General features: G+C 43.1%; 1 protein-coding gene across 6 annotated transcripts in view; it reads left to right on the forward strand.

Annotated features, from left to right (window-relative positions):
• LOC120024903 (protein kinase C and casein kinase II substrate protein 3-like) overlaps positions 1–23,321 on the forward strand; it is a 38,984-nt gene extending 15,663 nt beyond the window's left edge. For all 6 annotated transcript variants that reach the window (XM_038969266.1, XM_038969267.1, XM_038969263.1 and 3 more), the window contains 9 exons: positions 9,197–9,289; positions 10,184–10,340; positions 10,966–11,201; positions 15,397–15,552; positions 16,859–17,034; positions 17,947–18,067; positions 19,213–19,346; positions 20,416–20,579; positions 22,089–23,321. In XM_038969266.1, coding sequence (XP_038825194.1) covers positions 9,236–9,289; positions 10,184–10,340; positions 10,966–11,201; positions 15,397–15,552; positions 16,859–17,034; positions 17,947–18,067; positions 19,213–19,346; positions 20,416–20,579; positions 22,089–22,204 — 1,314 coding nt within the window. In that variant the 5' untranslated portion in view covers positions 9,197–9,235 and the 3' untranslated portion in view covers positions 22,205–23,321. The remainder of the gene's footprint in view (positions 1–9,196; positions 9,290–10,183; positions 10,341–10,965; positions 11,202–15,396; positions 15,553–16,858; positions 17,035–17,946; positions 18,068–19,212; positions 19,347–20,415; positions 20,580–22,088) is intronic.
• Positions 23,322–24,369: the final 1,048 nt, after the last annotated feature.

Consider the following 24,369-nt stretch of genomic DNA (forward strand, 5'->3'; position numbering starts at 1 on the left):
TTCTATGCTTGCTCAGACTTTGAACTGCGTTTTCAGTGAAAATAATAGCTGCACATGCTGCTCGTATACATTTAATCAGATTGACTACAAGTTTCCAGTGTGGTTTATGAGCTCTTGGCTTCTTGTTAATCTGACCCAGTTTTGGAAGAAAACATGAGCCTGTGTTCATTCTCTTACTCGGTCAGCATGGGTAACATTCTGAAGAGCCATTTTCAGTACTCTGCATGTACATTAGAACTTAATCTCTCCAGGTAGTGTTTCTATCTCTAGATTTTGTCATTTTTTGGGGGATTAATCAAGCTGGAATGTTTGTCTAAGCAATGTAAGTTAACCAGTTCCACATGGTACATGTTCTCAAAGCCATATCTAAGGGGGAGGGATGAAAGCACCCATAATGGGTTCTGAATGTGCTGCCATTTGGTATCCAGTTTACCTCTATGCTGTTCAGTCCACGGCCTACTTGCCCACAAATACTTGTTTCCAGCTCTGACTTGAGACGACTTGTGCCCTTTTCCATGAAGGGTTCAGCAGTGTTCGACCCAAAACCCTCTGTTAAACAGGACCTGCTGTCTTCTGTCAGCCATGCCCCTGCTGAGGATTTAATCTCCCAGAGATTTAAACAGACAAATTCCAGGTCTGCTAAGTGATCTGGATGAACTGAGCATACTGCCTAAACAAAGTTGGTGACCGGTGGAACGTAAACATCCTCTGACACAGGGATGATGTCCAAATGAAGGCCTGTAGCACATTTTTATTTAACTAGGCAAGTCGATTTTAAGAACAAATTCTTATTTACAATGACTGCCTACCCCGGGCCAAACCTGGATGATGCTGGGCAAACTGTGCGCCGCCCTATGGGACTCTATCACGGCCGGATGTGATACAGCCTGGATTCGAACCACGGGCTGTAGTGACGCCACTGAGATGCAGTGCCTTAGACCACTGCACCACTCGGGAGCACATGGTCTGTTGCCTACAGGGCCTATGTGGAAGTTTGTTGCTCACTTATGTTCTTTCAAGTGCCAGGGGTCTTCCTTAATGCTTGTCATATACTTTGTTTTCCACAGCATTTAGGAAATCTCTTTATGGTCCTCTATAGAAAGGTTGCTTTCAAGATTTTTGTTACACAATATAAATTGAATAGAAAAGGAAGTCCGGCAAGGAATTTCATTTTATTCATTCCACCTCTATTTTTGAGTATTGTTTTTTGACATTACTTTTTTAATTGTAATTTATAGGGTTCTAGAAATGCTAAAGATTGAGCATGTAATCTCTGAGTAGAGGCTACATGCAAAAAGACCCAGATACCTGAGTGTGTGTTTCTGCAGCCTGTCATGTTTACAGACTTAATTTTTTGTAGTATGAATTGTGTGTACTCTATAGGTGGCTCCTCTGCTTTCTGCTCTTATTCTTGTGATTTCAATATACACCCCCGATAACGGACACTAATATCCCTAGATTCCATAAATGTATGGCATCTGTAGAAAAACATTTCATATTAGTATCTATTGAATCTGAGCCTTTGGCCCCTCCAGGGACTGAATTAGTATCAGTATGTTGAATCCAATGTGACCTAGATTACTCAAGCTGCTGAAATGTCTTACTTACGCCGTCAGCTGGTTATTGAATGGAGATTAGTGGTGGTTGACTCACTTGACCCCGCCTTACGAGCTGCTTGTTTTCCATCATCGTTCAGGGGTTATATTACTTGACCCCGGGGCCTCAATCACTGTTGTCGTGCTGCTTCCCCACACCACCCAACTTTTCCACTCTGAGACGGGTCCGAGATATTGACTTTTCAATTAGCAGGCCTTGCTGAAGTGAGCCTCTCATTTTCCTGTTTTGGCGTATTTGTGGGAAATGCCTCTCCTGCTAGCATACATTCCACAGCACCACCCCTCCTCTCCTTGCCAGCAGGAAGTTCAAGGATATTGAATGTCTAAACTGCAATACTCACCAAGGGTATTCTAAGGAAATTGCGATTTTAACATTAGCTAGGTTTCCATCCAATTGGGACATTTCCATGTGAATTATTCTAGAATCCACATAAAGAAAATGTGTTTTTTCCAGCCAGTGATATGTTTACACCAAATGGACTTGTTGTGGATTAAAATCAGTGCGTGATGAAGTGCACACAATGTACCGTTAAGCTTATGTTTTCATGTACAGAAAAAAAATTCTGAAGTTCACTGTTTTCCCATTGCATTTTCAACTCTACCGATTTTTAGTTTTTGTCACAAACTGTTGTGTTAAATAGCAAATGTGTCTACTCTGGTCTTGGCATCTGCATTCTAGCCAGCAGCTTGCAGATACATTGCAGGTTGGCTAGTCTACAGATTTGATATTTATGGATAAGAACAATTATTTGTCAAATGACAGTCAAGCATTGGTTATGTCACCAGAATAAGAGCCTCAATATTTATTGGAAGGCAGCATCAAGCTCATCACCGTGCACTTTCACTGCCGTGTATTTATTACGGATCTCCGTTAGTTCCTGCCAAGGCAGCAGCTACTCTTGCTGGAGTCCAGCAACATTAAGGCAGTTGTACATTTTTAAAATGTTACAATACATTCACAACACATTAAGTGTGTCCCCTCAGGCTCCTACTCTACTACAACATATCTACAACACAAAATCCATGTGTGTGTGTATAGTGAGTGTGTTAATGTGTCTGTTTGTGAAGCAACAGTCCCCGCTGTTCCATAAGGTGTATTTTTATCTGCCTTTTTTAAATCTAATTTTACTGCTTGCTTGATGTGGATTAGAGTTCCATGTAGTCATGGCTCTATGTAGTGCTGTGTGCCTCCCATAGTCTGTTCTGGACTTGAGGACTGTGAAGAGACCTCTGGTGGCATGTCTTGTGGGGTATGCATGGATGGTTGAGCTGTGCGCCAGTAGTTCAAACAGACAGCTCGGTGCATTCAACATGTCAATACCTCACAAATACAAGCGGTGATGAAGTCAGTCTCTCCTCCACTTCGAGCCAGGAGAGATTGTCATGCATATTATTGTTAGATCTCTGTGTACATCCAAGGGCCAGCCGTGCTGCCCTGTTCTGAGCCAATTGCAATGTTCCTTAGTCCCTCTTTGTGGCAGCTGACCACATGACTGAACAGTAGTCAAGGTGCAACAACTAGGGCCTGTAGGACCTGCCCTGATGGTAGAGCAGCGCTTTATTATGGTGAGGTTAATTTATTTAATCTATCTTAATAAACTGCATGGTTTCCTGAGTCGTAGTGGGAGAACCAAACACCATATCAACGCTTGACTCTAAACTTTTATTTATTTTTATTTCACCTTTATTTAACCAGGTAGGCAAGTTGAGAACAAGTTCTCATTTACAATTGCGACCTGGCCAAGATAAAGCAAAGCAGTTCGACACATGCAACAACACAGAGTTACACATGGAGTAAAACAAACATACAGTCAATAATACAGTAGAAAAATAAGTCTATATACAATGTGAGCAAGTGAGGTGAGAAGGGAGGTGAAGGCAAAAAAAAAAAGCCATGGTGGCGAAGTAAGTAAAACACTGGAATGGTTGATTTGCAGTGGAAGAATGTGCAAAGTAGAGAGAAATAATGGAGTGCAAAGGAGCAAAATAAATAAATACAGTAGGGGAAGAGGTAGTTGTTTGGGCTAAATTATAGATGGGCTATGTACAGGTGCAGTAATCTGTGAGCTGCTCTGACAGCTGGTGCTTAAAGCTAGTGAGGGAGATAAGTGTTTCCAGCTTCAGAGATTTTTGCAGTTCGTTCCAGTCAATGGCAGCAGAGAACTGGAAGGAGAGGCGGCCAAAGGAAGAATTGGTTTTGGGGGTGACCAGAGAGATATACCTGCTGGAGCGCGTGCTACAGGTGGGTGCTGCTATGGTCACCAGCGAGCTGAGATAAGGGGGGACTTTACCTAGTAGGTACTTGTAGATGACCTGGAGCCAGTGGGTTTGGTGACGAGTATGAAGCGAGGGCCAGCCAACAAGAGCATACAGGTCGCAGTGGTGGGTAGTATATGGGGCTTTGGTGACACAACGGATGGCACTGTGATAGACTGCATCCAATTTATTGAGTAGGGTATTGGAGGCTATTTTGTAAATTACATCGCTGAAGTCGAGGATTGGTAGGATGGTCAGTTTTACAAGGGTATGTTTGGCAGCATGAGTGAAGGATGCTTTGTTGTGGAATAGGAAGCCAATTCTAGATTTAACTTTGGATTGGAGATGCTTAATGTGAGTCTGGAAGGAGAGTTTACTGTCTAACCAGACACCTAGGTATTTGTAGTTGTCCACATATTCTAAGTCAGAGCCGTCCAGAGTAGTGATGTTGGGCAGGTGCAGGCAGCGATCGGTTGAAGAGCATGCATTTAGTTTTACTTGTATTTAAGAGCAGTTGGAGGCCACGGAAGGAGAGTTGTATGGCATTGAAGCTCGTCTGGAGGTTAGTTAACACAGTGTCCAAAGAAGGGCCAGAAGTATACAGAATGGTGTCGTCTGCATAGAGGTGGATCAGAGACTCAGCAGCAGCAAGAGCGACATCATTGATGTATACAGAGAAAAGAGTCGGTCCAATAATTGAACCCTGTGGCACCCCCATAGAGACTGCCAGAGGCCCGGACAACAGACCCTCCGATTTGACACACTGAACTCTATCAGAGAAGTAGTTGGTGAACCAGGCGAGGCAATCATTTGAGAAACCAAGGCTGTCGAGTCTGCCGATGAGGATGTGGTGATTGACAGAGTCGAAAGCCTTGGCCAGGTCAATGAATACGGCTGCACAGTATTGTTTCTTATCGTTGGCGATTTAAGATATCGTTTAGGACCTTGAGCGTGGCTGAGGTGCATCCATGACCAGCTCTGAAACCAGATTGCATAGCGGAGAAGGTATGGTGGGATTTGAAGTGGTCGTTAATCTGTTTGTTGACTTGGCTTTCGAAGACCTTAGAAAGACAGGGTAGGATAGATATAGGTCTGTAGCAGTTTGGGTCAAGAGTGTCCCCCACATTGAAGAGGGGGATGACCGCAGCTGCTTTCTAATCTTTGGGAATCTCAGACGACACGAAAGAGGGGTTGAACAGGCTAGTAATAGGGGTGGCAACAATTTCAGCAGATAATTTTAGAAAGAAAGGGTCCAGATTATCTAGCCCGGCTGATTTGTAGGGGTCCAGATTTTGCAACTCTTTCAGAACATCAGATTTGGGAGAAGGAGAAATGGGGAAGGCTTGGGCAAGTAGCTGTGGGGGGTGCAGTGCTGTTGACCGGGGTAGGGGTAGCCAGGTGGAAAGCATGGCCAGCCGTAGAAAAATGCTTATTGAAATTCTCAATTATAGGAAATACTGTCACCACCGATAAATCCACTATCTTCAGTGCAGTGGGCAGCTGGGAGGAAATGTTCTTATTCTCCATGGACTTTACAATGTCCCAGAACTTTTTTGAGTTTGTGTTGCAGGAAGCAAATTTCTGCTTGAAAAAGCTAGCCTTGGTTTTTCTAACTGCCTGTGTATATTGGTTTCTAGCTTCCCTGAAAAGTTGCATATCACGGGGGCTGTTCGATGCTAATGCAGAACGCCATAGGATGTTTTTGTGTTGGTTAAGGGCAGTCATGTCTGGAGAGAACCAAGGGCTATATCTGTTCCTGGTTCTAAATTTCTTGAATGGGGCATGCTTATTTAAGATGGTGAGGAAGGCATTAAAAAAAAAACAGGCATCCTCTACTGACGGGATGAGATCAATATCCTTCCAGGATACCCCGACCAGGTCGATTAGAAAGGCCTGCTCGCTGAAGTGTTTCAGGGAGCGTTTGACAGTGATGAGTGGAGGTCGTTTGACCGCTGACCCATTACGGATGCAGGCAGTGATCGCTGAGATCTTGGTTGAAAACAGCAGAGGTGTATTTAGAGGGCAAGTTGGTTAGGATGATATCTATCAGGGTGCCCGTGTTTACGGCTTTGGGGTGGTACCTGGTAGGTTCATTGATAATTTGTGTGAGATTGAGGGCATCAAGCTTAGATTGTAGGATGGCTGGGGTGTTAAGCATGTTCCAGTTTAGGTCGCCTAGCGGCACGAGCTCTGAAGATAGATGGGGGGCAATCAGTTCACATATGGTGTCCAGAGGGTGGTCTATAGCAGGCGGCAACGGTGAGAGACTTGTTTTTAGAGAGGTGGATTTTTAAAAGAAGTTCAAATTGTTTGGGTACAGACCTGGATAGTAAGGACAGAACTCTGCAGGCTATCTTTGCAGTAGATTGCAGTAAATTTACTGCGATATGATGGCTATTATATCAATATTTGCACATAAAGGTGTTTCCACTCCCATTTCTGGCATAATTAATACAACATTTGTTTTTTTCCTTTTCCTAATCTTGTCATTTAACTGCAAGATGTAAATATTGTGCTTTTTATTGTTCCTGGATGCAGTTGCCATAGTGATAACCAAAAGATACCTGTTATTCGACCTTTATAAAATTACACCAAAACTTCCGGTTTCCTTCAGCTGTCGTGATTTTCTTCTACGTACGATATGACTTCAATAAAACTGGATGGAATTATGGTTGTCTATCATATTTGTAGGTCCATTACCTATATAAATTCTCAGAATAATGGTGTAGCTAGCCCATGTACAGTACATGACCTGCTCGTCGAACATCTCATTCCAAAATCATGGGCATTTAATATGGAGTTCGTCCCCCCCCCCTTTTCTGCTACAACAGCCTCCACTCTGCTGGGAAGGCTTTCCGCTAGTGTTGGAACATTGCTGCGGGAACTTGCTTCCATTCAGCCACGAGCTTTAGTGAGGTTGGGTGACCTAGGCCTGGCTCGCAGTCGGCGTTCCAATTCCTCCCAAAGGTGTTCGATGGGATTGAGGTCAGGGCTTTGTGTGCAGGCCAGTCGAGTTCTTCCAAACCAATCTCGACAAACCATTTCTGAATGGACCTCGCTTTGTTAATGTGGACATTGTCATGCAGAAACAGGAGTGGGCACAGAATCATCTAGAATGCCCTTGTATACTGTATCGGGCCGAGACCGAATCATGAAAAATTGCCCCAGACCAATATTCTTCCACCAAACTTCACAGTTGGCACTTCATGTAGCTTTCTCCTGGCATCCGCCTAACCCAGATCCGTCCGGCAGACTGCCAGATGGTGAAGCGTGAATCATTACTCCAGAGAACACGTTTCATGAAGCTTCCGACGAACAGTTATTGTGCTGATGTTGTTCCCAGAGGCAGGTTGGAAATGAGTGTTGCAACTGAGGACAGACAGCGGTCCCCTTCTGTGATCTTGTGTGGCTTACCACTTCATGGCTGAGCCTTTATTGCTCCTAGACGTTTCCACTTCACCATAACAGCACTTAGTTGACCGGGGCAGCTCTAGCAGAGCAGAAATTTGACCAACTGACTTGTTGGAAAGGTGGCATCCTATGACAGTGCCACGTTGAAAGTCACTGAGCACTTCAGTATGGGCCAATGTTTGTCTATGGAGATTGCATGGCTGTGTGCTCAATTTTATACACCTGTCAGCAACGGGTGTGGCTGAAGTAGCCAAAGCCACTAATTTGAAGGGGTGTCAACGTGTGTGTGTATACACTGAACAAAAATATAAATGCAACAATTTAAAATGTTTTACTGAGTTGCAGTTCATATTAGGGAATCAGTCAATTGAAATCAATTTAATTAGGCCCTAATCTATGGATTTCAAATGACTGGGAATACAGATATGCATCTGGTCACAGATGCCTTTCAAAAAAGGTAGGGGCATGGATCAGAAAATCAGTTAGTATGTGGTGGGACCACCATTTTGCCCCATGCAGTGCGACGTTAAGTGTTGGTCCCATGTTTCATGAGCTGAAAGAAAAGATCCCAGAAATGTTCCATAAGCACAAGAAGCTTAATTCTCTCAAATGTTGTGCAGAAATTTTACATCCCTGTTAGTGAGCATTTTCTCCTTTCCCAGATAATCCATTCACCTGACCAGGTGTGGCAAATCAAGAAGCTGATTTTAAACCGCATTGCACAGGTGCACCTTGTGCTGGGAACAATAAGGCCACTCTAAAATGTGCAGTTGTCACACAACACCACATTGTTTAGTGTTGCGTTTATATTTTTGTTCAACGTTTGTACTGTACGAAGTCCACAGGTTTGTGGCCAAATCCTTTTGCAAAGTTACTATTTTTTTTAAATTCATTTTTCCTTTCAATTGTGAGTTTTCAGACTTGATAGGGAGGCGGCTGGGGTTTAGCAGTGCAAAGTCACACCGTATAGCTTTGGTAATGAATGTCCCCAGAATCCCCAGTCTTCCTTCCAAGTTGTTGTCTGTCAAAGGAAGCAGTTTGACCTTGGCACCACTAGCTAATACAATCAGGAACGGGACCAGGGGAAGTGGATGTATAGGGAAGTGTGAACTCTGCACACGGTTCATTTTTTTTGAGTTGGGAATTTTAAAAATGGATCTAGATTTTGTTTTGACAATTGTTTTAATTTAAATTCAATATTAAATAATTTGGTCAATTGACCATGCAACAAGTGTTATTTTCAGGCATATGCGAGCTCAAGGAATGTGGATGTGTTAGAGTTTTCGCTCTTGAAAAACAATTTTTTGGTTGGCATTAGATAAGACCTGCTATTAATATGGCTGACTAAGTGTGGTGGTGGGTTAAACTCAATGACAGGGCGTCATTTATCTATCTCATGCAACCCCAGCCTGGCTAAAACTAGTCTGCCTCGGCTCAATCCTCTGACAGAGACACACACTCAGAGGTGAGACCTGCTCTGCTCCTTTCTCTCCCCTCACCCTACGGGATTACTGGATTACACCTTTAGGGTAGACTCATTAGCTCTGTGAGGAGAAGCTATGGGGCCTTTTCTACAGACTAAGGATGTGGCGTAATGCCAGTGGATCGCTTCATCAGAAAATACATGAAAGTTAGCAGGGTCAGGGTGAAAGAAGGGGGAAAATAAAAATACTGTCAGTTTAAAAAATATATATATTCTGCCCAGCCACCAACCCTATGGACGCTTGCCAAGTAGGGCAGTAATTTACTTTTCCCTTGTGATGACAGTAGTTGCTGCTGTTGCTTTTGGCAATTTTTCCTGCATTTTTCTCTTGAATTTGACTCCCAGAAGTTTGAGTGGGTTGTACATAACTATATCCAGCTCCATAGTCCATCGACAGTCTTACATGTTGTTCTCGCCTCGGTTGTCACAGATAGCCGCCATCATTCTGTGCTGTAAAGGCGACCCCGAGATGTCTTCAAATGGAGACCTGCGAGACGTCGGGAGCTGCGAAAGCTTCTGGGAGGTAAGCTCGACAACTGCACCCTACACCCTCAGGGCTGCCAACCCTGTGGAGCTGACCAATCTAGTGTGGAAGTGGGACTACCACGGGACTGCCCCCTCAGGCAGCCTTCCATCGTTCGCATGGGCAACACACATAATGAGTCCCTGCTGATTTATACATTTCCATGTACCTAGCTACAAGAGGTTCCTCCCCTCATTAGCTCCTCTTTTGCCCCACCCCATCAAGTTATCACTTGCTCTGAGGGAAACTAGCAGCACTAGTCACCTGCTCTATGCATTAAAGGGTCCAGTGGTTGATTATGTAATATGTCTCTCAATTCAAGGGGCTTTATTGGCACGGGAAACATATGTTAACATTGCCAAAGCAAGTGAGGTAGATAATAAACAATAAAAATGAACAGTCAACATTTAACATACAGAAGTTTCAAAAGAATAAAGACATTACAAATGTCGTGTGTGTATATATATATAGTGTTGTAACGATGTACAAATCTCTCTCCCTGGCCTGTGGCATTTCCATTTAACCAGCAAACTAATCCGTCTGATTTTTTTGTGTGCTATGTTGACAGGTACTAACTTGTTAAAATTTCAGCTCATTTTGAATGGCTTCATAGATATGTACTACGTATCCTCTGCAGCAGTCAACAAAATAAGCTGAGGCATTGACAGCTGTTTTAGTCTGACATTTACTGCAACCTAAGGCCACTCTGGATGACTGTCCAGATGTTCATGTGCTCTCTGTATTCAGAGGTCAACTGTGGGTTGTCAAATTTTCCCAGTCTTCTCTCTCTAACTGGTAAATTTGACTAAACCACTAGTCAACGGCCATATTTCCACAAATTTCTCCCTATTTAGCAGATCTTTCTTACACAAGTATATGTCCGTCTTTACTTAGCCGGGGCACTACAAGAGGACGGTGAAGCGTATCGACGATGGACACAAGCTGTGCAACGAGCTCGTCAGCTGCTTCACGGAGCGGGCCAAGATTGAGAAGGGATATTCCCAGCAGCTGAGTGACTGGGCCAAGAAGTGGAGGGGCGTGGTGGAGAAAGGTGAGTTGGCCTGGTAGTGGGGGGACTTTTTAGTTAAAAAAAAAAATGGTAATGCTTTGCAGGACAGGAAAAGTCCAATTCACTTATCAACCGAACGTCCCTGGTCAACCCTGCAGCCTCTGTTCTGGCAGACTCACTAAACACACATGCTTCGTTTGTAAATTATGTCTAAATGTTTGAGTGAGCCCCTGGCTTTCTGTAAATAAATAAAAACAAGATGGTTGTGCCATCTGGTTTGCTTAATATAAGGAATTTTATATTTTTACTTTTGATACTTGAGTAAAAGTCTAAAAGTATTTGTTTTAAAATATACTTAAGAACAATTTTATTGGGTGACTTTTACTCGAGTCACCTTAATAGAAAATATATTTACTTTTTTTGGTTACTACGTGATTTGTGTTATTTAATAGTTTTGATGTGTTCACTATTATTCTACAATGTAGAAAATAGTAAAAAAAATAAAGAAAAAAAAACCTTGAATGAGTAGGTATTCTAAAGCTTTGGACCAGTAGAGTAGGTCATTTTACTGGTTGGATAATGACTTGACTCTCATTGAATGACTTGGAGCCATGTGTTATTGGAGTGAAACGTGTCCGTTAACCCTGTGACTTCTCCCTACCTGAAGGGCCTCAGTATGGCACTCTGGAGAAGGCGTGGCATGCCTTCATGAATGCCGCTGATAGGCTGAGTGAGATCCACATGGAGCTGAAGGAGCACCTGGCTGTGGAGGACAGCGACAAGGTCCGTAACTGGCAGAAAGATGCCTTCCACAAGCAGATGATCGGAGGGTTCCGGGAGACAAAGGATGCAGAGGAAGGTTTCCGCAAGGCACAAAAACCCTGGGTTCGGAAACTGAAAGACGTGAGTGTTGCTCTACTCATTTAGCTTTTTTTAACCAGTTTAATCTTCATATATAATCAACCCTGAATGACCAATAATAGATTAGTTGTACATATTGTGGTTAGATCTGTTTTTTTTATTAGGATCCCCATCAGCTGTTGCGAAAGCAGAAGCTACTCTTCCTGGGGTCCACACCAAATATGACATATTACAGAACATTAATGTTGCTTGTCCCGTGTGGCTCAGTTGATAGAACATGGATCTTGCAACGCCAGAGTTGTGGGTTCGATTCCCACAGGAGACCAGTATAAAAATGTATGCACTGTAAGTCGCTCTGCATAAGAGCATCTGCTAAATGACTGAAAATGTAAAAAAAAAAAAAAAAAAAAAAAGAATAATTAATTGACAAGAACATTCTCATCCATTTAAAAATGGCACACAGCTTACATACTTTTGTGTGTATACAGTGGGGAGAAGTATTTGATACACTGCCGATTTTGCGGGTTTTCCTACTTACAAAGCATGTAGAGGTCTGTAATTTGTATCATAGGTACACTTCAACTGTGAGAGACGGAATCTAAAACAAAAATCCAGAAAATCACATTGTATGATTTTTAAGTAATTAATTTGCATTTTATTGCATGACGTAAGTATTTGATACATCAGAAAAGCAGAACTTAATATTTGTTATAGAAACCTTTGTTTGCAATTACAGAGATCATACGTTTCCTGTAGTTCTTGACCAGGTTTGCACACACTGCAGCAGGGATTTTGGCCCACTCCTCCATACAGACCTTCTCCAGCTCCTTCAGGTTTCGGGGCTGTCGCTGGGCAATACGGACTTTCAGCTCCCTCCAAAGATTTTCTATTGGGTTCAGGTCTGGAGACTGGCTAGGCCACTCCAGGACCTTGAGATGCTTCTTAGCCAGGGCAACTAAAGAGTGGCTCCGTGTGTGTTTCGGGTCGTTGTCATGCTGGAAGACCCAGCCACGACCCATCTTCAATGCTCTTACTGAGGGAAGGAGGTTGTTGGCCAAGATCTCGCGATACATGGCCCCATCCATCCTCCCCTCAATACGGTGCAGTCGTCCTGTCCCCTTTGCAGAAAAGCATCCCCAAAGAATGATGTTTCCACCTCCATGCTTCACTGTTGGGATGGTGTTCTTGGGGTTGTACTCATCCTTCTTCCTCCAAACACGGCGAGTGGAGTTTAGACCAAAAAGCTCTATTTTTGTCTCATCAGACCACATGACCTGCTCCCATTCCTCCTCTGGATCATCCAGATGGTCATTGGCAAACTTCAGACGGGCCTGGACATGCGCTGGCTTGATCAGGGGTACCTTGCGTGCGCTGCAGGATTTTAATCCATGACGGCGTAGTGTGTTACTAATGGTTTTCTTTGAGACTGTGGTCCCAGCTCTCTTCAGGTCATTGACCAGGTCTTGCCGAGTAGTTCTGGGCTGATCCCTCACCTTCCTCATGATCATTGATGCCCCACGAGGTGAGATCTTGCATGGAGCCCCAGACCGAGGGTGATTGACCGTCATCTTGAACTTCTTCCATTTTCTAATAATTGCGCCAACAGTTGTTGCCTTCTCACCAAGCTGCTTGCCTATTGTCCTGTAGCCCATCCCAGCCTTGTGCAGGTCTACAATTTTATCCCTGATGTCCTTACACAGCTCTCTGGTCTTGGCCATTGTGGAGAGGTTGGAGTCTGTTTGAGTGTGTGGACAGGTGTCTTTTATATAGGTAACGAGTTCAAACAGGTGCAGTTAATAAAGGTAATGAGTGGAGAACAGGAGGGCTTCTTAAAGAAAAACTAACAGGTCTGTGAGAGCTGGAATTCTTACTGGTTGGTAGGTGATCAAATACTTATGTCATGCAATAAAATGCAAATTAATTACTTAAAAATCCTACAATGTGATTTTCTGGATTTTTGTTTTAGATTCCGTCTCTCACAGTTGAAGTGTACCTATGATCAAAATTACAGACCTCTACATGCTTTGTAAGTAGGAAACCTGCAAAATCGGCAGTGTTATCAAATACTTGTTCTCCCCACTGTATATAGTGTATGTGGACACCCGTTCAAATTAGCAGATTTGTCTATTTCGTCCACACCCAGGTGTATAAAATCGAGCACACAGCCATGCAATCTCCATAGACAAACATTGGCAGTAGAATGGCCTTACTGAAGAGCCCATTGACTTTCAACGTGGCACTGTCATAGGATGCCACCTTTCCAACAAGTCAGTTCGTCAATTTCCTGCCCTGCCAGAGTTGCCCCGGTCAACTGTTAGTGCTGTTATTGTGAAGTGGAAATGGCTCAGCCGCGAAGAGGCAGGCCACACAAGCAGAACGGGACAGCCGAGTGCTGTAGCACGTAAAAATAGTCTGTCCTCGGTTGCAGCACTCACTACCGAGTTCCAAACTGCCTCTGGAAGCAACGTCAGCACAGTAACTGTTCGTCGGGAGCTTCATGAAATGGGTTTCCATGGCCGAGCAGCTTGTGATCACCATGCGCAATGCACAGTGTCGGCTGGAGTTGTGTAAAACTCACCGCCATTGGACTCTGGAGCAGTGGAAACGCGTTCTTTGGAGTGATGAATCACGCTTCACCATCTGGCAGTCTGACGGACGAATCTGAGTTTGACGGATGCCAGGAGAACGCTACCTGCCCCAATGCATAGTGCCAACTGTATAGTTTAATGGAGGAGGAATAATGGTCTGGGGCTGTTTTTCATGGTTTGGGCTAGGCCCCTTAGTTCCAGTGAAGGGAAATCTTTATGCTACAGCATACAATGACGTTCGAGACGATTCTGTACTTTGTGGCAACAGTTTTGGGAAGGGCCTTTCCTGTTTCAGCATGCCGATGCCCCTAAGCACAAAGCGGGGTCCATATAGAAATGGTTTGTCGAGATTGGTGTGGAAGAACTTGACTGGCCTGCACAGGGCCCTGACCTCAACTCCATTGAACACCTTTGGGATGAATTGGAACTGACTTGCTGCACCCTCGACAACTACTGTGATTATTATTATTTGACCGTACTGGTCATTTCTGAACATCTTGGACATGTTCTGTTATAATCTCTACCCGGCACAGCCAGAAGAAGACTGGCCACCCCTCATAGCCTGGTTCCTCTCTAGGTTTCTTCCTAGGTTTTGGCCTTTCTAGGGAGTTTTTCCTAGCCACCGTGCCTCTACACCTGCATTGCTTGCTGTTTGGGGTTTTAGGCTGGGTTTCTGTACAGCACTTGAGATATCAGCTGATGTACGAAGGGCTATAGAAATAAATTTGATTTGAACGCCGACTGCGAGCCAGGCCTAGTCGCCCAACATAAGTGCCCGACCTCACTAATGCTCTTGTGGCTGAATGGAAGCAAGTCCCCACAGCAATGTTCCAACATCTAGTATAAAGCCTTCCCAGCAGAGTGGAGGCTGTTATAGCAGCAAATTGGGGGACCAACTCCATATTAATGCCCATGATTTTGGAATGAGATGTTTGTCGAGCAGGTGTCCATATACTTTTGGTCATGTAGTGTATCAAAACATTCACATGAAATATCTAGGTCAAATAGGGGAGAGGCGTTGTGCCGCAAGGTGTTGTTTTATCTGTTTTCTGAAACCAGGATTGCTTTTGATTTACGCGATGGGAGTTCCATGCAATAATGGCTCTATATAATACTGTACGCTTTGAATTTGTGTGTCAGAGCTGTGTGTTAGTTGAATATGCAAACATTTAAGAATTTTCAACACTGACTGCGTCCCTTCTTTCTATAAACAGCCTCGCCTCAGCTCTTAGCCAACAGAGACTATTTATATTATCCCTCTGATTACAATGAAGAGCAAGATGTGCCTCTGTTCTGGGCCAGCTGCAGCTTAACTAGGTCTTTCTTTGCAGCACATGACCACGACCGGACAATAATCAGCATAAGACAAAACTAGAGCCTGCAGGACTTGCTTTTTGGAGTGTGGTGTGAAAAGCATTTTATTTATTATTGACAGAACTTGCCCCATCTTTACAGCCATTGAATCTATGTTTTGACAATGACCGTTTGCAATCTAAGGTAACACCAAGTAATTTGTTCTCATCGATTTGTTCAACAGCCACACTATTAATTACCAGATTCAGCTGAGGTCTAGATCCTAGGGAATGACTTGTACCAAATACAATAGATGTGTGGTTGGTGATGTAAACAGAGGAATTCCTCTGTCCAAGGTGGAGTCGTCTAAGAAGAGTTACCAGCAGGCCCGTAAAGAGGAGAAGACTGCTTTGACTCGCGAGACCCATGCCAAGGCTGACCCCACCAAGTCACAGGAAGAGGTCCGCAAATTTACAGACCGTGTTGAGAAATGCAACCAGGAAGCAGAGAAGGTACTGAAACTCCACATATGTGAACAATAAGTGTTCATCTAGGTAGTCATCAGGTTCCATAACATTTATTTTAGTCAAGAGGCTTGAGGTCATTTCGTTTTTTTTTCTTCTTTTCTTACATGCTGTACTTTAGCTGGAATCCTGAACCTTTATTTGAACCTACTGTTAACCCATGAACACAAGTAACAAGCCAACCTCTTGAGCATTCAATATGTTTTTTCTACCAGCCTTATAGGTTCAGCTAATGGGACCGACCAGTCTAAATAGCGGATGTGTCGGTGGAATTGGTGCAGTTACAAAGCTTTGTTTTAGTTGGTGTGCTGTCTAGAGGCAGCCTGTCGTCAAGTGTGAAATTGTGGGTGGGGAAGCACATACCGACGCACCTTTTTTTTGAAACATAACTGTTTGGCGTGATGAGGCTTGTCAGGTGGCAGCCTTGCAGTGACAAGCAGAAAGACCTCCCGGGTGGCGCAGTGGTCTAGGGCACTGCATCGCAGTGCTAGCTGCGCCACCAGAGTCTCTGGGTTCGCGCCCAGGCTGGGCTGGGATCGCGCCCAGGCTCTGTCGCAGCCGGCCGCAACCGGGAGGTCCTTGGGGCGACGCACAATTGGCATAGCGTCGTCCGGGTTAGGGAGGGTTTGGCCGGTAGGGATATCCTTGTCTCAGTAGGTAAAAATGTAATAAAATGTATGCACTCTACTGTAAGTCGCTCTGGATAAGAGCGTCTGCTAAATGACAAAAAAAAAAAAAAAAAAAAAGACCGAGAGCTCTTGTTTTTTTGACTGGCTGGATCTGTGGAGGCTGTTAGTCTTCCACCATGTCTAAACTATAATGAGCTGTAGGAAGTGCACTGTAAGGTCCCATTGAAGTCGAGTTCGTAATCAAAAGCTTTCCTATAAACAGAGCTCCACCTAATTTAAAATGTAGCGATAGTTTGTAATTTATACAGTAAGTCCTGAGAAACTGGATTTGTCGGTTTACTTGCCCACAGCTAATCTCTTGAGACTACACCCCATAACGGCTCTCTGTTTGCTCAGGGACGGAAGGCTCCTTCTCTGATAACCAACATGCCGAACATCGTTAGCCACACCAAAGCCAAGTGCTTCCTGGCATCTGACAGGAAGTCTTTCAAATTTGATAAATATTTCAAATGGTATAACAGGACAAAGTACATAAACGTATATGGCTAATGCGTTTTTACCAATTACTCCCATTTTTTTTTTTTGTGCACGTAAAGATGGCGATGCTGTGATCTGTGTCTGAAGCTAGATGTATAGTTGGTTGTGTGTCTGGTTTTTAACTCCAGGCAAAGGAGCGCTATGAGAAGGCTTTGGAGGAGCTGAACCGCTGTAACCCACGCTACATGGAGGACATGGAGCAGGTGTTTGAGATCACCCAGGAGGCCGAGAAGAACAGACTGTGCTTCTTCAAGGAGGTCCTGCTGGACATTCACAAACATTTGGACTTCTCCAGCAAGGATGGGTATGACAATCACACCTTCTGCTGACTATTACCTCTACCCTTGTAAGTCAACTGTGAAATATCTTGAGTGAGGTCATCTTTTTAGTTTTCTGGACACATCTATTTATAGTTAACAAACGTATCTTGGTTCATAAATATATTTCTTCAAAAATCAATCTTCCTCGTCTTGAGTTGGGCGCTGGACATTCTTTGCCGCTTACAGGTAGGACGTTGAGACATTAGTCATGTTTAACAGTTGCATAAATTGCACAAGATTGACCAGTTAACTTTGGGCATCTAATAGTGCAACTAATTCGTAGAATTAGCCTACGTTTCTGTTCAACAGTATGTGTACACAAGGAGGGAATGTTCAACCGCTGGTGTTGTCCATTAACTACCAGTCTTTCATAACAGGTCCTTACTCTATTTAGACAAGGGCCAGGTCACCATGGAACTGTTGATGGTTGGTCTGGCCTTCCGGCTGAGCAAATATTCAGTGGAATTTAGCCACAGTCTTATCGCTTGGTATTACCAGAGATTGAGACAAACCTAGTAAAGTAAGAGTTGATCTATGGGTTTGACTGAATAAAGTCCACCAATCCCACAACAAAAACACCCTGTCACACATTCCAACAAAAATGTTACTGTGATTTCAGTTTTATTTGTGGAGCTCAGCATATCCTCTCCTTTTTTTTTTTTTTTAAATGGTAGAAAGTATTTTTTTTAATGTTCCTATAATGAAATGTTTTTTGGAACGTGTGCCCTCATTTTTCCACATACCCCTGTTATCCTGTGTTCATACCCAAGATGTTCACATTAGATAATTGCGCTTTGCATCCGCACACGTGTTGAACCATCTTGCTCATTGACCACAGTATTGTGTTAAGTGCGGATAATGTGACTCCGGTGATTTAACAGGAATTTGTCCCTTAGATTCAAGGTCCTGTACCGTGACCTGGGCCAGACCATCACTGCAGCCAATGACAGCGAAGATCTGAGGTGGTGGAGAAACACCCATGGGCCTGGCATGAGCATGAACTGGCCACAGTTTGAGGTGAAGGACATTGTCTGTCTAACCTTTTTATGTAAACAAATTGTCTATTGACTTTGAGCAAACATGAGTTACAATGCAAATTGCATACTGTAAGCTTATAATAATAAATATGTTGCCTACGTTTACTGATTATCAAATAGTATATATGAAACCCAAATGATCTGGTAAAGAAATGTTGTAAAAGGTGTTCACTGTTCATATAAATAAGAAATCTTCCCCATAGAGCCATATTGAGCTTTTGCTTAAACTGTTGGTAAATTCCAAATTGGGATGACACTGAATGGGCCCTTGTGTGACATGTGGACCTGAGTTGGTTCTGCAATGCTGTAGTGCGTTCTCAGAGCTGAAGCCTGCGCTGACCACCCCCACACACTGCCCAAGGTTCCTAAGAACTGTCCATTTTTAAAACTGCTCCTCAGTCACCACCTTAACTCTACTGCATATGCAGGAGGCAATTTTTCTATTTTGTGGAAAATTCCAGCTACTGTGAACAAAAAAATTCCTCTACTTCATAATGATCAATTTAAAGCTGGCGATAGCTGGCTGGCATGCAGGAGCATGTTGATCTGGAAACCGGCATTGGTTTACAGTTCCAGGCAAAGCCACTGTGACGCTTGTGGAGAATGAGGCAGCTCTCCTCTGTCGCCTTAGGAATCTTTTGGCATTCCCACTGGTTTTCCCCAGACACAGGGGCCCCTTTGTCCTGGCTGGGAAGCAGCATAGCTCTCTGTAGTGGATCCAGCACTAGGCACAAGGCTTCAAAAGCCCTCTGGTTATTTAGTATCATCCCAAAGATGATGCATCAACATGTGACTGGCGAAACTGTATCCTCAGTTAACTGTTTTTGTAAAAAAAAAAATCTCTCCGCTTTTCATTTGTATGGTGATTTGGTTTAGATTACAGGTCTGTGAGGTGGCTGTTCTTTTGTGGTGTTTGGGTGTGGTTTTGACGGCATTGATTAAAAAAAACACACTAAGCCAGATGAGTACAATAGATATTTCACTCGGTGGTGTTCAATATAAACTATACTGTTTAGAAGAAGCCTCTGTATGTGTGAGTAAACGGTATGTTACCAGCTGGTGATAGTTAGAAAACATAAAATAGTTCCATGCTTTTTGAAGTCTCATATATAATTGTTTGTCCAGGAATGGTCCCCTGAGTCAAACCGCTCCATCTCCAACCAGAAGGCGAGGAACAGCCGGGCGGAGGACGTGGTCACCCTGACCAACATTGTCCCTTCAAGCGAGGAGGCACCCCAGACCCCTCAGGAGACCACCAGGTAACTGTGCGCTCTGTGACCTGCACATGACCTATCCGCCCTGCACTATCACTGTAGCTTCTGTACCAAATGAGTTGTTCAAATGTAGAGCTAGAGATGACTCTTTGTCCGACTGCACCACTATTCATGAATTGTCTTCTCAGCTTTAGGACAGGTACTTAACAATGTTAGTGTGTCATTCATTCCTCTTCTATAATACAATAGCTGCCTTGTGCATGGAGCAGGAAAGACTAATAATAGTAGTGGAGTACAGTGTCTTGTTATTCTGACTCACTGTTCCCACGGGACAATGGATGTTTGAGGAGTACTTTATTTTTTATTTGTAATAAAGAATTAACACTGGTACTTGAGGCCAAGTGTTTGTTTTTTTCAATAACATAACAAACAAAAGGATGACATAATTATTCTTATGTTAACTTCCTGTTGGTTTGCGCCAACGCTGGTTTGCTCCAAAGACGTATACCTCTGAGGTGTTTAAACTCCACTTATTCCAGCTTTTTGAAAAACTGTTTGGCTTCTGCTACTATATTTGTCTTGCATTCTTAACTCCATGGGGGACCACGGTTACTAACTTCCTGTATCCTCAGAGAGCTGCCGCCTCTAATTAGTGTTTGTACTAGTGCTGAGTCAGAGGCCTTGTGTCTGCCTGTTTTTATGCGTTTTGAATTTAACCTCCGTGTTCTGTTAAACATACATACACCAGTCACCGTAGATGTTCATACAGTGTCGCTCTAACTTGGCGTGTGAGCACGGAGATCAAATGAAGGTACATTGATTTAATGTGTCACCTTTCATAGAACTTGTTGGGGGGGGGGGAAACCTGTGGTCGCTACCACCCTCTGTTGGTTGAAGTTATTGCTACAGTGATGTAACGCGGGGCCATGTATTCTCATTATGACATTTTGTTTGATTTCTGGTTGAAGTCTCCATGTATGGAATCTAAAATGACACTTTCATTGTTTTCTTCATACAGTCCTTGTAGGACTACACAAAGTAATAGATTTGTTTAGTTTTTTTTGCCAAGGTATACTAACCCTCTGCCCTTTTTTTCCCCCTTTCCTGTCAACAGAGGGGTGAAAGACTACTCATCAGACTGGTCTGACGAAGACATCCCCAGAAAGGTCATCGCTGCTAATGGGTTAGAGAAGGAAGAGGAGAAGGTAGAAGGTGTACGAGTTAGAGCGTTGTATGATTACACTGGGCAGGAGGCGGATGAGCTGAGCTTTAAAGCAGGTATTAATCCCTACTAATGCTTATTAATGTCACTGGACATCAACACAGACACACACACACACACACACACGAGGACCAATGTCTGCATGGCAGCCACAGCTCACTTTTGTCTTGTTAAACTAGTGGCGTGGATATTAATTCACCATTTGTGGGAAGAAAAAATAATAATAATTTGGTAATTTGGTCAAAACATGGTGAAAAGTTAAGGACAAACAACAGTGGGAGAATTAATACAAGTGTGATTTACACAACATGAGCATCAGATTTGAAGACACTGCAGCAATATAATTTGTATCCTACCACTTACCTTTAAAAAAAAAAAAAATGTATGTATTGGATAGGATCAGCCTTGGTTCCCGTTGGTCTGATTTATTTCCTGATATATCCTTGATATCATTTTCATAGGATATCCTGTTTGAAACATTATTGTATTTACAGCTTTGGTTGAAGATACTCATCCTAATTCTGGATGTTTAACATTCAAAATGGATGTGTACATAATAAGAATGCAATAAATGGTGTCAAGCTAAATGATTATCCTTTTTACACTCCTACACCTCAACACTGCAGGTAAGTGTTGCAATTGATACTCATGATGATTATGGTTTTTGAAATGTGTATGAATTACCTTGAACTGAACCACGTCATTGGTCGAGACTTCACAAAATGCACTTCTTTATCCTAGATGATTCCTGCCAGCCAAAAGGCACAGGGTAACGTTGTCCGTTATTTTGATTAGCAGCTAATTCCCATGATCACGACGACCCCAGGGGGACCCCCTTGTTATGCTAGTGAAAATAAAGCTGTCGTTAAGGCAGTGCTTGGCCCCTCTGATTGGTGGAGTCACACTCAAAGTCTCCCTCCCAGTGGAGCTTAACCAGTCTGAGCCCCCGTTAGAGCCCAGTCTAACTGCGAGCTAATGTCCTTGTCTGGGGCGATCTCCTAGATTAGTAGATGTCTACACAGAGGGCGGTCGTGTACCCTTGGATTTGGAGAGGATATTGGTTAATAGGAGTTGAAGTGCCCATGTAGAGAGGTCTTAGTAGACCTTACTTTAACTCTGATCTGCACTGTGGCCTTGCTTTTGGTCTACTTTGGTTCCAGTCTTGAGGGATCACAAAAGTCCAAATTTATTTGAAACAGGGCAGGGGTTAACAATCCTTTGGAGAAGGAATAAGCCCTTACACAATAAGCTGTTGCTTTCTTGAAGAGCACCTCAGACTAAACTAAGAGGTGATATAGTCAATAGTAAGTAATTTCATTTGGATATGGCGAGAACATGACGTACACAGGTAATTATGTTGCCGCCTTGTGGTGGACCCTGTAACAAAACTGAGATTCAGAAGTCCAGTACATTACATGAATATGGATGCATGAAATACACTGAAGATGTTTCACACTCCCAACAGGTGGTGTCAGTGGAATATTCTAGAAATGCATGGGACTGGAAGAAACAGTGAGTTATTATTAAGCATGTTCCCCTGTGCTTTCTGCTCTCTCATCACTCAGGTGAAGAGCTAATGAAGATGGGTGAGGAGGACGACCAGGGCTGGTGCAAAGGGCAGCTGGCCAACGGAGAGGTGGGCCTTTACCCTGCTAACTACGTCCAGGTCGTCACATCCTGATGACCCACCCCCTTCCTGGGCAAAAAAATGCAGCCAATGGTACCACAGAGTACAGACATCATGAGAATTACCGACAGCAACACCAGCGCAGACAGTCCCCCAGAAGACTGCTTGTTGTATTTGTCGAGACAGCTGTTGCTCTTAATTTCAAGAATAATGAAACGGGAATACAGTCCAAATTTTAAAACTGTTTCCGTAACTACTAGAGGAGTAATACCAAGAATGGAGGTCATTATCCCATGGACTTTATCCTCTGTTTGTGAGAGACATAACCAGTACAGTGCCTTTTGAAAAGGATACCAGGGAAGAATGTTTGCAGAGCTCTCCTCTGCCATGTGACTGGCAGCACTCGGCAGTGGTTTAGGCTGGGTGACGATATGAGCGACCCCTGGAGGACAGGATGGTACACAGCAAGTTAACTGATCACGAGAGGGTGCCTCTGCAAGGATGCAGAAACGATCTCACACTTCAGTTGTGCGTCAACTTTTGACATTTCAATAGCTTTCACTCAAAGCACAATTCACAATTCAAGTATTTATTAAGATGAGATGGTATGCACAGTTTTTCACCTGTTACTTGCGGTTTCTTTACAATATGTTGTGTACTTCACATGTTCATTTTCCCTAACTTTTAGTATGTAAAAGTACGTAGATACACAATATTGATAAGGGTATGTTTGGGATAGTTAGTAGATTAGATTAAGGTTACAATGCATTCAAACCCACATTGGTTCGATGTGCTTGCTTTTTTTTTTTCAGTCAAATAGCCATACTTGTTAGATGAGGGTATGAGAGTAATTCCATATCGCAAATTTTTACCTACAGTCACTTTTATTAGCATTTTAATTTATTTTTCTTGTTTAAATCATTTTAATTATCATTTTTTTGCATATGAACTAAACCAACTAAACCAGGGAGAGTAAGACTTGTATAAGTTGATTTAAACCTGTGGGAAGAAGTGAGATGCAGATGTGTACAGCTATGAGACTGTTTTGAGGGCGATGTGAACATGTCTGTCTCCACTGCTCTGCGCTCACTGTGAACATGGTTTTACATGAAACTACTAACAAGCTAATCTATGTACAATTCAGAAATAAACCGTTTAAATCATATCCCAATCCACCAGCTGACTTATTTTCACTTTTTAATCAAGTATTGTCGAATGGATTCTTATGTTTGGAAATGAGTTGTGAACCACAACCATCTGTCTGGAGTTTAATAGAAAAAGTGAGATGAAGTAAATATCACATTTTCTCATTACACATCTTACTGAAGGATACTTTTTAAGACGAATGTCTAGACATTCATTGGTGAACCATGCCCTGTGAGAAACAGAATGGGGATTTACTATAAACCAGTGAACAAACAAGCCATTAAAATTACTGTGTTTGTCACATGGGCATAAAAATATTGGAACTTCCTGGATATTAGTCTGCACATTTGTAGTAGGTAGTAAATCTACATTTGCGCTGATAACATGAATGAATCCAGGTGAAAGATATGATCACTTATTGATGTTAAATCCACTCAGTGTAGATGAAGGGGAAAAGACGGGTTAAAGAAGGATTTTTAATGCTTGAGACAATTGAGACCTGGATTGTTTATGTGCCATTGAGGGTGAATGGGCAAGACAAAAAATGTTGATTTTGAACGAGGTATGGTAGTAGTTGCCAGGCTGACCGGTTTGTGTCAAACCCAACAGCATTGCAGTTCTTTTCACGCTCAACAGTTTCCCATGTGTATCAAGAATGGTCCACCACCCAAAGGACATCCAGCCAACTTGACACAATTGTGGGAAGCAATGGAGTCAACATGGGCCAGCTTCCCTGTGGACCGCTTTCGACCCCTTGTGGAGTCCATATCCCGACGAATTGAGGCTCTTCTGAGGGCAAAGGAAGGTTTTCCTAATGTTTGATGTACATGGCAATTTAGAGGAAGGATTGTTTTGGGGGGGTGCATGTCTGCAGACTATTTTGGCTGCACATGTCTGAGATGAGTGTCATTGATTTATAAAGTGTCAGGCAATTCAAAATGATTTATCTAAATCATCTGTCAGGATATATTTATGGTTTTTCTATGTTTATTCCACAACCAAAACATTCATTGATATTTTCAAAGACAATTTTATTTGGTGGAAGAACTATTTATATTAAATGAACTCTGGAT

This window comes from Salvelinus namaycush, chromosome 30, assembly GCF_016432855.1.
Source record: "Salvelinus namaycush isolate Seneca chromosome 30, SaNama_1.0, whole genome shotgun sequence".
Lineage (NCBI taxonomy): Eukaryota > Metazoa > Chordata > Actinopteri > Salmoniformes > Salmonidae > Salvelinus > Salvelinus namaycush.